General features: G+C 35.1%; 2 protein-coding genes across 3 annotated transcripts; both read left to right on the top strand.

The window, feature by feature from the left end:
• Positions 1 to 57: 57 nt before the first annotated feature.
• On the top strand, positions 58 to 5,469 carry LOC138321718 (fibropellin-3-like). 2 transcript variants are annotated; one of them, XM_069265624.1, is made up of 7 exons: positions 58 to 213; positions 1,991 to 2,342; positions 2,455 to 2,631; positions 2,726 to 2,839; positions 3,181 to 3,426; positions 3,968 to 4,168; positions 4,966 to 5,469. In XM_069265624.1, exons 1-7 carry the CDS (start codon positions 199 to 201, stop codon positions 5,136 to 5,138), a joined length of 1,278 nt encoding a protein of 425 aa, XP_069121725.1. In that variant the 5' UTR covers positions 58 to 198; the 3' UTR covers positions 5,139 to 5,469. The 2 variants fall into 2 exon arrangements, with proteins under 2 accessions (XP_069121725.1, XP_069121727.1); XM_069265626.1 differs by having other exon boundaries at positions 119 to 207.
• A 2,605-nt stretch (positions 5,470 to 8,074) lies between these two features.
• LOC138321719 (fibropellin-3-like) lies at positions 8,075 to 11,767 on the top strand. Its single transcript, XM_069265627.1, has 7 exons — positions 8,075 to 8,231; positions 8,653 to 8,992; positions 9,224 to 9,400; positions 9,494 to 9,607; positions 9,989 to 10,234; positions 10,642 to 10,842; positions 11,403 to 11,767. Exons 1-6 carry the CDS (start codon positions 8,217 to 8,219, stop codon positions 10,710 to 10,712), a joined length of 963 nt encoding a protein of 320 aa, XP_069121728.1. The 5' UTR covers positions 8,075 to 8,216; the 3' UTR covers positions 10,713 to 10,842; positions 11,403 to 11,767.
• Positions 11,768 to 13,472: the final 1,705 nt, after the last annotated feature.

Below are 13,472 nucleotides of genomic sequence, written 5' to 3'. Positions count from 1 at the left end.
ATTGAAAATTGGTGACTGTATTATTCATTGAACTCTGAACTGAAAGATTTCATTGGATAACACAGGCATTAATTCGTGGAAACATCGCTATTGATTGTGTGTGAAGTTATTTATAGGTGTTTGGAAATAGTTCAGGTTGCCGATCCATAACTGAATGAAGCCGGAAGTAAAATTCATTCACCGGAGAGACGTCCAGCTATGAGAGAGGTAAACGTGAGTATTTTAAGTAATTATTGTACTATTGAAATCAAATTGACAAATTCTTTATCATCTCTGTAATACAATAATATTTATAATTTATTAAATATCATAAATATTCGTTTTATTTCTTTCCGTTATATATACGTGTAAAAGTTTTACTATATGTATACTATATATAAGCATTGTACATGTACCTATCATAGATCCATGACGAGCTATACGTAAAAGGTACAGTCCATACATGCGTTTGATTAGTTTAACGTCCTATTAACAGCCAGGGTCATTTAAGGACGTGCCAGGTTTGTTGGTGGAGGAAAGCCGGAGTACCCGGAGAAAAACCACCATACATGCGAGATATATATGTATCAATACATCCTTCATTTACACAAAGTATTTATATATTGCTCATTTGTTTGTGTTATTCGGTATATAAGTATATAATTCTCTGTAACTGTCCGTACTGCCTGACTAGTTTAGTGATCGTTAGACTAAGTATGACAATATATATTAGAGTTGGCCACTAGGTATTCCGTATCCACTACCAAACTAGCTGTCTATAGGTTGTTCCATATGAAGTCATTTGAAATTATATTGATATATTTGACACTTTTTTTTATTTAAAAAGTATTAGTATAATTCACCATGTTTACTAAAGGCCCACTAGGTTACTGAAGCAAATAAATAAACAAATAAATAAATAAATGATAGAATACAAAATACAATAGATAAAATAAGTAAATAAAATAAATAAATAAATAGAATAAATAAATAAAAAATAAAATAAATAAAAAAATGTTTATTACAAACAGGTTTAAGGTCAGAACAACTGTATTGATGACTTAAAATGAAATTAGAACACCAAACAAACATTGGAATCCCAAAGTTAATCTATATTTACAGTAAAGGTTAATTTCGCGGTTATTCTTAGTAGCGTAGTTAGGGTAAAATACTGCAATGTAATTAGGACAACTAAGAGAAACATTAGACATAACATTTAGTTTATTTGTATTAGATTGTTCAAACGTTTGTGTAATATTAACGGTAAGCTAATAACTTTTGCGACTCTACACAATTACCGTGTTTACGTTCTTAAAACTGCATTTCAAAAATTAAAATACGATCCGCACATATATGTTACAGGTAAAGCAAAGGGATTGTTGAGTACTAAAATGTGAATGTGATACTAGTTTGATCATTTTGTAGAGTCGCAAAAGTTCACAGCTTACCCTAGCACACCCTCTATACTCCAGGGGTTCCGATCACTTACGATCTCTACATCCCTGGACTATCTTATAGTAAATCTGGAGGCAACAGAACAGAAAATGCGATTTTGTCCTTTGATGCACATCAAAAGGGTCGTATAACGGTACACTACGGTTGACTGTGTGGCTTTGAAGTTGGGCGTCGCTCTCTCTGTAGTCTTCAATGGAAATTTTGCTGGCCTGTGATTGGTTTAAATTGTTTTCCTCTGGGCTGCCTTTAGTTTTATTATGAGATAGTCTAGGGGGTGTAGAGATCGTAAGTGATCGGAACCCCTGGGTTATATATGATGACCGTAGCACTTTCTAACAATTCAGAAAATGAAAACATAAAATGTTAGTTCCCATAACGCGGGTGGTCTATTGTTTCCCGGCGTCGACCTAATTACTGCTCTACACGACGAAACAAATAAATGAACCTGGTACATATAATTACACATGGAATTAGTTTGGTGGTGTGATATCAATAATCTTTAAATTCTTCTTCCGGATCGTAGTGGATCGTGAGATTTTATTTTCTTTTGTTCCAGGTAGCATTATTCTTAAGTGCCACTGCGATCCTGCTGTCACAATGGTCACTATCCTTCCATGTAGTGTCCGCAGGTTACGCTTCCACGTGGGATTTCTGTCGCTGTTCTTGGGTCACGTGGGAGGCGTGGTCGGATTGTGACAGTACCTGTTTTGGACAGAGAGTACGCACGAGAAAGGTGCGGTTGTACACCGGAAGTAGCTATCCGGGTTGTGACGAATTTACCGACTGCGCGTCAGGTGATATGGGTTCTGATTACACTGGATGTAACGAAATATGTCACAATGGCGGAAGTAGCACCGGAACCGGATGTAACTGTGTGACTGGTTATTATGGAAGTTGCTGCCCATACCGTACGTATATACCCAAATCAATTTTATTATTATGTTGTTTTTTTTTTGAAGAATTTGTTTTATGGAGTACAATTCTGTAATCAGTAATTTCTGTGATTTGCAACATTTTCAGAAATAACCTGTGGTCAACCTGGGACTTTAGATAATGGTCATGTGACCGGAAGTGTGTATACCTACGCAGCATCAGTGGGATACTCGTGCAACACGCACTTTACTCTAGTGGAAGGATCCCAGACTAGGATGTGTCAGTTGAACGGGTTATGGAGCGGCACTAAGCCGAGATGTGCATGTAAGTAATTTTAAATCAATTTTGATTTAATTTGCATATAAGCTAATATGATTCCAATTTGTTGACTGACCAATCATATTTTGTTTTGGGGCAGTCTCCAACACGTGCTCAAGTAACCCGTGCGCTAATGGTGGCACGTGCACGAATGGAATTGAGATGTTTACCTGCAGTTGTCTGCCTGGCTGGAGTGGTGTCACATGTGCAGAAGGTATTTAAATAAAAGCATAATTTACAATTATCAATATTTGCCTCTGATTATGCATTTACAACATTAAAGGATTTACACGTACTGTTAGTAAGAATGTTTTAAGAATATACAAATTCTATAAAATAATAGGTGAAAATAGCATTTGGATTTTATGCGAAAGACGCTTTTAAAAGTATTTTAGCTCAAAATGTATAGTATCGTAGTTTAACGAGATCGTAAGGCTAGATGAATAGTTAATTTTTAACGTATCACATATATATTGTCTCTGAAACCAATTTACGGAATAAATTCTGATCATGTTACTTTATTTTCCGAGATTTGTCACATTTTCTAAATTCCAGATATCCAGCCCCCGGTTATCTCAGGGTGTGTCTCTAACATCGCTGTCAATGCCACTACCCCTCTCCAGTTCGTTAATTGGACAGCTCCATCCTTCTCGGATCCAATGGGAAACGAGATCCAAGTCTCCTCCAATTACCCGACTCCAGAATACGAGTTCCCATGGGGTGATTTTGTTATTCAATACACTGCAGTAAAACCATCAAATGCCATGACAGCGGAGTGTACTGTACATGTTGAAGTGAGGCGTAAGTATTTGTTAAAAATATAATAAAATAACTATTTTCTTGAAGATTGAGTTCGAATCGTACAATATTTTGTAAATATAACATAAGAAATTAATATCAAACTACATAATACGTGACCGAAGTGGAACTATAACTAGTGTAGTATATATAAATGAAAATACTGAGAGCCAAAACCGTATTGCACACATTACAACAGTTTTTTTCAAAACATGTTGCTTCAGAGGGGCAAACTTTGAACTTTCCCTTCATGACGATTGTACTGGAAGACACAATAGATCCAATAGCTATTTAATCTTATTATAGGTAAAATCTTTTATGAGTGTTCGTAATAAGTTGTTTTATGACATTTATATTTTGCACATGGGTATTACAAGTAACAGTTAAGATTAGAGATTCACTTTCATGTCTTCCACGTATGACTTTAGATTAGAAATTTCCTTAGCTTTGCTCCGTTTGTTAGATATTCTCTTCCATATCTTTGCTCCGTTTGTAATACATTTTGTACCAACATTCTAACTACTCCCCAATGATGTTGCTATAGCGACCCCTTGTGAAGACCTACCTGTACCAGAGAACGGGGCTGTCGTATGTAACGACTGGAGGACAGATTATGGCCGCTACTGTCAGGTCGTCTGCCACCCGGGCTACTCACTTCCGGTCTCTGTCAATCCTGATCAGTGGTACGTCTGTGGGGCGTCAGGAAACTGGGCACCGGTCACCCAGGGGTCACTCACTTGTAGATGTAAGTTCACTTATTAACTAATTGAACATGATTCAATGAATATTCAATGAATACAATTGTAGCATGAATTGTAATTCATACATTCATTCATGCAATGGCTATAGTTCATTCATCCATTCAATTCATAAAATTCATTTATCCATAAACTATGTCAATGGATATAATTTGTTCGTATATTATTTCGTTTACCCGCTCATTCATTCATTCATTCATTCATTCATTCATTCATTAATTCATTCATTCATTCATTATCATCGAACATGGGGGCCGCGGTGGCCGAGTGGTTAAGATGTCCCGACATATTACCACAAGCCCGCCACCTCTGGGATGCAGGTTCGAATCCCATGTGAGGCAATTGCCAGGTAATGACCGCTGATCGGTGGTTTGTCTCCGAGTACTCCGGCTTTCCTCCATCAACAAACCTGGCAGGTCCTTACATGACCCTGGCTGTTAATAGGACGTAAAACTAAACAAACTAAACCAATCATCGAACATTGAAACTATATAATAGTACAAATTAAGAAAGCTATATATGGTACACACGTGAATATAATAGAATGTTTCTTGCTATGTTTGTAACAAATTGATACTACAGCAACTAAATAGACTGCTTTTCTGAAATAGATGGTCACATGATATTCAATCAAAAATCCTGATTTTTTCAGATACCAAAAGGATAATTGAAATATCGGAAAGAACTTTCAGTTTCATTAAGTACGATATTTACATAATATCACCTCATCATGGACTATTACATTTTATAAACATGACTAATTCGGTATTTGTTTATTTTACAGCCTACTCTTTTACCAATTCGAACACACCAAGTATGAACAACTGTTCTGATACGGAATTTATTTCGTCTGCCAAAACAAACTTCATCTCCAACATAAAATCATCGGCCTTCAGTGAAGTGTGTAACGACTATTTAGACCTGTGTAACTCTAACAATGCTAACGTCATGTGTTAAAGTACGCAACTGTGGTAACTTTTGTTTGCATCGTATTCTTGTATTGTTAATTCTATATCATGTGACAGTGTTTGTTTTATTTGTGTCTTGAAAAAGGCGCTGGCTGCCTTGACATTTCGGCAATCTATTTTGTCTACACGGTTGGAATTACTGTATTCTTTTATCGTCTATTGTTTTTTATATGTTGCGTTTAAGTACGTAACTTTGACATCATTGTTGTTAATTTAAAAAATGTCAGACGAAAGGAAAGAAAGCAAGTTTTGATATCTAGAGCAGCTAATATTTCAAATCTTTTGTTACTAATAAAATGTGAATAAAAATTAAATTTAAAGATGGTTTATTCTTTTATTTCGTGTATACAATAATGTCGACGTGTATTACATCACACATGTTCATGAATAAAGGTTTTAAAATCATAAGAAGATGAAGAAGAGTCTGATTGTGATGCTAAATAAGAAGAGGAGGAGAGTTGTCAAAGAAATGGCTAGATAAGGGCGGGCGTCTATCGATACATATGTATTGTAAATAAAGGGGATATTTTCCTTTGAATTGGAGTTTACTTGGCGTTTGATCAGAAAGTGTTGACGATTTTATTCTTTACAGTTTTGATAACCACCAAATCAATGTCAAAGAAGAACTGAACATTATCAATCCAATACGGACCATTAAATTGTAATACATGCATCAGTCGACAATATGTCAGGAAGTTACTTATGTACCCAATGGACATAGCAAAATATTTACCACTTTAAAGGACCGAATCCATATACGGAAGTAGAATGAACTTTGCAGCGGAGTATCCCACATGTGTATTTATAATACCTCTACTAATGCACATGAATGCATACTAAAAGATTAAGTATTCATTGTTTATTTTACATACTGATATTCAGTAATGTCTTAAATAGGATGGTCTTATATGCGGACAATAATCATACAGATATTTAATTCTAGATTTAGAATCATAACCTGAACGTGTTGTAATAACATGTATAAAAACAACTTTTATATTTATATCGATTACGAAACAAGTTATATAATTGCAAACCACTCTCGATTACCATGATTAGAGGGGCCTTAAACTGCCCAGAGAAATCCACGTCTTGGACATGTGACATCTGACCTTTTCATGTCCTTGACAGTAATCGAACCCCTGCTAGCTAGTTGAAAGCCAATGGCTTAACCACTACATCACCCGACCAAATAAACAAATATGGCAGACATGCGGTATGTTTATCAAAACGAGGAGGTACGATATTCACGATGAAACAATGAAGTGGACGAGTTATAATCGTATTTGTTTGACAAGATTTCAACTTCAGGCAGATCGACAATAAATTACATCGCAGTTGTGGGGTCGAACGAAGATCTAATAGTCTCGCTTATTTGAATGAACTTGAAACAGTTTAAATGAAGCAGGCTTTCAGTTATATCTGTCAAGATGAGCATCGGTGGGATAAATTCATTAATTCCAGAGAGTTGCTATAGACATTAGATAACAATCAGAGAAGTTAAAAAAGAAAATTTTAATTTCTAGATATGACGTTTTGTTTAACTCTTCACATATAACTAATCTGAAATGCCGATTATTCACTCAAGTGGAGAACCTACCGAACATTAGAATATCTTGAAAGAACCAATTCTAAATTAGGAAGCAGGAAGGAAAATTTGGAATTCCCAGAGGATTATCCAAAATTAATAACCCATTCACATAATAAATACTTAAGGATTTTATATTAAATACGATAAAAAGACGTGCAAATTCATGTATAAATGCGCCTTCGTTATATCTTGGACGATATAACTCCTTTATAATGGGAATAGGAAGAAAAGGGATATGTCATATCAGGGATTTCTAAACGTTGACGTAATAAAAACAACGTTTACTTCATGCATTTAAAACTCTTGCATGTTCTACCGTTCGATTCATATATTTAAAACTCTGGCGTGTTCTTGACGCAATAAAAACATAATTCGATTCATTAATTTGATACACTTACATGTTAGTCGTATAATTTAAAAACAATGTTGGCAGTCATGTACCCAATATAATTTTCGGTTTAACATTATAACTGCAGTTTGTCTAAAAATAGAGCAATGGTGCTTTTTGTCGATTTCAATATTTATTCATATATCAATAATTTCCTTTTCGTAAACATTTTGTAGATGACTAAGGCGGAATGACTAAGTATCATTGTCAGAGTAGTGGTGCGGTCTGAAGTGTAGCGAGCCGCCATATTTGATTTTCAACTGAGGAAGATTAGTGTGGAATATTGATAGTGCGGCTATTGTTGATCGTGTTTGAAAGCAGCCATAAGTTGTAAAATGTCGATGTCATGGATGTCATACAAATGTCAGCGTCAACAGCTGCTTCTATGGTCTTATATGGAGGAAAAATAAGTGTTTTCAGTCTGTGTATTGCAGAGGAATAACTAATAAAATTTTAGATATTGTTTCTCTTGTAACTTGTACAAAATCCATTTTTATTTACAAAACGTTATATTTCAATCAGATGTCCCGTATTTACGAGTACATGTGTTGGCGTGAATCATGGGTTTCCCAAACATTTTAGAAGAATACCCGCAGTTGATAATGCGGGCGAGTGATTAAAATTTGATTGTGTATACCAATTTTAAACACCTTTTCTATGCCGATGTCATATAAATATTTAAGTTAAATTTTATAACAATTTTTTTTATTATTCATGATGAGTTCGTCAACTGTTGTTGGGGGCATTTTGTTTACATTTCATTGTTTACTTTACTTTCCTTCTCCTAATGAGGTTTTCTATAACGAATTAATTATTACCTGTGCCGCATACGAATTAGTCTATAAAACCCATATCAGTTAAATCAAATTAAACGTGTGCGAAGATGAAATATTCACAAAGTTTTAAGTTTAAACCCTAGGTTTATTTAAATCGTTATGACACAATTTCCTGGCGTAGCGTCAACTAGAAGTTGTCCGGTCTGGCTCTTCCAACATTTATTCCATTGTTTATACAGGAACAATTGTAAAGTTAGTATATATAAAATGAAGCAGGAAGTACATCAACATACTGTGGATAGACGTTGAGCTATGAGAGAGATAAATGTGAGTTTTATTTTATAGGTCATATATGTGCGACTATGTAAATGTAAATACAATATAAACATATTTTTGTTTGATACTAATGGTTGCATTCAGTACTGTCTGTATAAATGAACTCGGGTGTAATCTGGACCAACATTTAGAAGGAAAGGTCATACAGTTGTGTCGGAACAGACAGGATTCAGTATTAGACAAGGGTCGGGTTTAACATTATTGTGTACAGAATTCTCTGTAAATGTCCATACCGTCTAACCTGTTTTATCATTTTGTGATACTGTATATTTAAAAGAACATGTATTTTAAGTAGCATGGGTTGATCTACGATCCTCATCAACTAACCAACTAGATATTAAAAGTTAATGTCGAACCATATTAACTTCTTGGAACCCATTGCCAATAACTACGTAATCATCTTTTGTTTCAGGTAGCGTTGTTCCTCAGTGTCACCGTGATCCTGTTATCACAATGGCTACTGCCGTTCCATGTAGTATCCGCAGGTTTCGCACCCATATGGGATTTCTGTGCCTGTTATTGGGGCGGTTGGGAGGCTTGGTCAGATTGTGATAGTACATGTTTTGGCCGTAGAGTACGGAGTAGGAAAATGCTGTATCGCGGCGGTGGTGTATATCTCGCTTGCGACTGCGCATCATATGATATGGATTTCAGATACTCCGGATGTAACGAAGTCTGTCACAATGGCGGCAGCAGCACAGGAAGTAATTGCAGCTGTGTAGCGGGTTACTATGGAAGTTGCTGCTCTTACCGTAAGTAAACATCTAAATACCAAATCGCAATTAAATAGATTGTACAGCGTATAAAATATAACATGGTCGCTTAACTCTACATCAAATACAACATAAGAAAATTGCAAACCTTTTCGCCTCTGGACGCGTTATTTCTATAACATTTTTTCATGGAGACTATTGATCAGTAATTTAAGAAAAACACATCTTTGACAATTTGATTAAACAAATTTTCATTTTCAAAATGCTCAGAAATAAACTGTAGTCATCCTGGGACTCTAGACAATGGTCACGTGACCGGAAGTGTGTATACCTACGCAGCATCAGTGGGATACTCGTGCAACACGCACTATACTCTGGTGGATGGGTCCCAGACCAGGACGTGTCAGCTGAACGGGCTATGGAGTGGCACTAAGCCGAGATGTGCATGTAAGTCGTTTTAAATCGATTTTGTTTTATGTTGTATATAACTTGATATGACTCAAATTTCTTGACTGACCAATCAAATTTCATGTTCGACAGTCATCAACACGTGCTCAAGTAACCCGTGCGCTAATGGTGGCACGTGCACGAATGGAATTGAGATGTTTACCTGCAGCTGTTTGCCTGGCTGGAGTGGTGTCACATGTGCAGAAGGTATCTATATAAATGCATGCGCTAAAATTATCAATTTTCGCGAATATTTTCCCCGTTTGTGTTTTTTGTTGAAAATAATTTGAAAGTAAGAAAGTTATTTAGTAGAGTAATGTATATGACGAATTTTTTATGAAAGAGTAGTTGAAAACAACATGGAATATTATGCGGGAAAACGTTTTTAAAACTATTTTATCATTCAATATATAGTTTCGTACTTTTACAGGATCGTACATCAAGATAAATTGTGCATCTAATTCTAGAACGGCTAGAACTTATTTGCAACATTTTACATACATATTGTTTCTGAAACCATTTTGCAGAATAAATTCTGATCATGTTGCCTTATTTTCCGAGATTTTTTTTACATTTTCTAAATTCCAGATATCCAGCCCCCGGTTATCTCAGGGTGTGTCTCTAACATCACTGTCAATGCCACTACCCCTCTCCGGTTCGTTAATTGGACTGCTCCATCCTTCTCGGATCCAATGGGAAACGATATTCAAGTCTCCTCCAATTACCCGACTCCGGAATACGAGTTCCCATGGGGTGATTTTGTTATTCAATACACTGCAGTAAAACAATCGAACGCCATGACAGCGGAGTGTACTGTACATGTTCAAGTGAGGCGTAAGTATTTGTTAAAAATATATTTTATTTTTTTTTCTTGAAAATTGAGTTCAATTTTATCTCAAATTTTATTAATATTATATCACGAAATTATCCTTATATTATATAATAAAGAATCGTGCATGACCTAAGTGGAAATAGTCTTGCATGTATCATATATAAATGAAAATACTGAGAGCCGAAATCATCCTCAAACCGTATTGCAGTCATTACTATAGTTATTTTTTTCCCCAAAGCGTATTTCATTTTCGGAGTCAAACTTTGAATTTTCCCTTCATGACAATTGTACTTTGCACATAGTTATTACGCGTATGATTTTGGATTAGATATTCTATTCCATATCTTTGCTCCGTTTGTACTACATTTTCTACCAACATTCTAACTACTCCCCAATGACGTTGCTATAGCGACCCCTTGTGAGGACCTACCTGTACCAGAGAACGGGGCTGTCGTATGTAACGACTGGAGGACAGATTAAGGCCGCTACTGTCAGGTCGTCTGCCACCCGGGCTACTCACTTCCGGTCTCTGTCAATCCTGATCAGTGGTATGTCTGTGGGGCGTCAGGAAACTGGGCACCGGTCACTCAGGGGCCACTCACTTGTAGATGTAAGTTCAGTTATTAAATAATTGAATTTGATTCAATGAATATTCCATGAATACAATTGTAGCATGAATTGTAATTCATACATTTATTCATGTAATGGCTATAGTTCATTCATCCGTTCAATAAATACAATTCAATTATTTCTAAACAATGTCAATTAATATAAATTATTCGTTTATTATTTCATTCATTCATTCATTCATTTATTCTTTCATTCATTCATCATTCATTCATTCATTCAATCATTCATTCATTCATTATCATCGAATATTGAAACTAAGATAGCTATATTTGGTACACACGTGGATGTAATAGGATGTGTTTTTGCTACTTTTTTAACATATTGATACTAGGACAACTAAATGAAATGCTTTTCTGAAATAGAGGGTCACATGATATCCAATCAAAAAAAATCCTGATTTTTCAGATCATGTCAAACGGATAATTGAAATACCCATATGAACTTTCAGTTTCACTAAGTACGACATTTACGTAAAATCACCTCACAATGGACCATTACATTTTATAAATATGACTAATTCGGTCTTTGTTTATGTTACAGCCTACTCTTTTTCCAATTCAAATACAGCAAGTGTGAGCAACTGTTCTGATACGGAATTCCTGTCATCTGCCAAAACAAACTTCATCTCCAACATAAAAACATCGGCCTTCAGTGAAGTGTGTAACGACTATTTAGACCTGTGTAACTCCAACAATGCTAACGTCATGTGTTAATACTGTGTTAACTTTTGTTTCTATTGTCTTATTGTATCTTCTATTGTTGGTTTATGTGTGAAGGTTGTAACGTTGATACCATTGTTCTTTATATATAAGCGTTAGACGAAAGAAAAGAAAACAATATTTGGCAACAAGATCATATTATATTTCATATATCATTAATAAATGTGAATAAAATTAATGAATAACTCTGTTTTTTACTTTAATTTCTTATTTGCAACAAAGTCGTGTGTTACATTACAATTTCCATGAATGAAGATTTTGAAAAAAGTAAAGAGGAGAAGATAATGAAGAATTTGATGTAGATGAAAAGGAAGAAGAGGGGGAGAGTTGTCGAAGAAATAACGAAATAAAGACGGGCGTCTATTGATCTCTTGTATATTAAGAGTGTGTTGGTGTCAATGACTGGGAAATCTTCCTCTTGCTAGTGCTTCTGGTCACTTAAACAGATTGCTTATTTTATACTAGACAAAAAAATTGGGTCTCCTGTGGTGTAATGGTTAAGCCACTCGCCTTTCACAAAGGCAGCCGGGGGTCGATCCTCATAGACGTGAAAATGTCAGGGGTCATCCTCCTTATATCGTTGGTTTTTCTCTGGACACTCAGGCTTCCTCCTCCTCCTACTACATACGCTCGTGCGTTTGCATTTCGGCTATCGAAATTGATTTGATCGATAATGATACGCATGCATTGCATGGATTTATTTCCACCAATTCTTGTTGGAGATGATCACACATCAGTATCAATTGCAAATCAAGACGAATAACGAGTTAATTATGGGAAATTAAATAGGCCAACACTAATATTATTCGACTAGATAGAACTCAGTCTGTGCAATACTCGATAAAAACCCTTTTCAAAAACCGATTCCTTATAAGGAAGCAGGAACTAAGAGTTGGAAATTTCCAGAGGATTATCCGAATTGTGTACGACCGATATACAATGTAGATGCATACGCAATAATTTAAGTTTTCATTGTTCTTTTGAATACTTATATATACACCAATGTCTGAGATAGGGGGTTCTTAGAGGCAGATACTAATACACAGGCAAAAGTGCCACGCATGAAATACATGTGTAAAACGCATGATTCTCATGTGAAAATTTCATGTGATATTCATATGTATCATACGCATGTTTTTCACATGTAAATATAAAGTATGCGATTCTCATTTGTGAAATAAATGACATGTAAATCGCATGATAATCATATGAGAATGACATGAAATTTTCATGCGAAAATCATGCGTGTGAAAAAATCATATGATTTACGCATGAGATTCATGTGAAAATCATATGAAAATTGCCACGCATGATTTACATGCGTGACACTTTCGCCTGTGTACGGGTATATATATTGTATTCCAGATTTTAATGTGTAACCCGACATTAGCACAATTCAAATGTACTATTCTATTCAGGGAAAACCAAAAAAATCACTTCATTGAGTAATAAACATCACATCAAAAATCTGGTTAAACTTGAATGGTCCAATATTGTTATTGGAAGTTATTTTCAAATTGACGTCATTTGGAATAATGAATTTCGTGGAAGCTTCTCGTCTTATTAAACACTGCATACTATATTAATGACTAATGTTCATGTTACATAACAATCTACATTTAAATATGTATCGACCTATTTCATGTAGAATAAAATTACCATTTATTTTCTTGGCGTTCAGCCCATACTATGTATACACATATCCTCCGACTCTTGTTCAAGTTTTATTGGTTCTGAAAAAACAAAGTTGGATATCTTAACAAACAATAACCGTTGTTAATGTAGGTAGATATCCTAATTCCTTTAATTCCGAATAGTTGATTAAGATACTAAATAATGAGCGGTCTTAAAAGAGGAGCATTAACTAGAAATAGAACTTTTTGTTTATTTA

Source organism: Argopecten irradians, chromosome 4 (genome assembly GCF_041381155.1).
Source record: "Argopecten irradians isolate NY chromosome 4, Ai_NY, whole genome shotgun sequence".
NCBI lineage: Eukaryota > Metazoa > Mollusca > Bivalvia > Pectinida > Pectinidae > Argopecten > Argopecten irradians.
Note: the sequence above shows the minus strand (reverse complement) of the source record. Positions and strands in the feature narration are given on the sequence as shown.

Coding starts and splice junctions, on each gene's coding strand:
- LOC138321718 (XM_069265624.1), top strand. Junction 2,343..2,454: donor TGGAAGTTGCTGCCCATACC/GTACGTATATAC, acceptor CAACATTTTCAG/AAATAACCTGTGGTCAACCT. Junction 4,169..4,965: donor GGGGTCACTCACTTGTAGAT/GTAAGTTCACTT, acceptor TTTATTTTACAG/CCTACTCTTTTACCAATTCG.
- LOC138321719 (XM_069265627.1), top strand. Junction 8,993..9,223: donor TGGAAGTTGCTGCTCTTACC/GTAAGTAAACAT, acceptor CAAAATGCTCAG/AAATAAACTGTAGTCATCCT. Junction 9,608..9,988: donor TGGTGTCACATGTGCAGAAG/GTATCTATATAA, acceptor TCTAAATTCCAG/ATATCCAGCCCCCGGTTATC.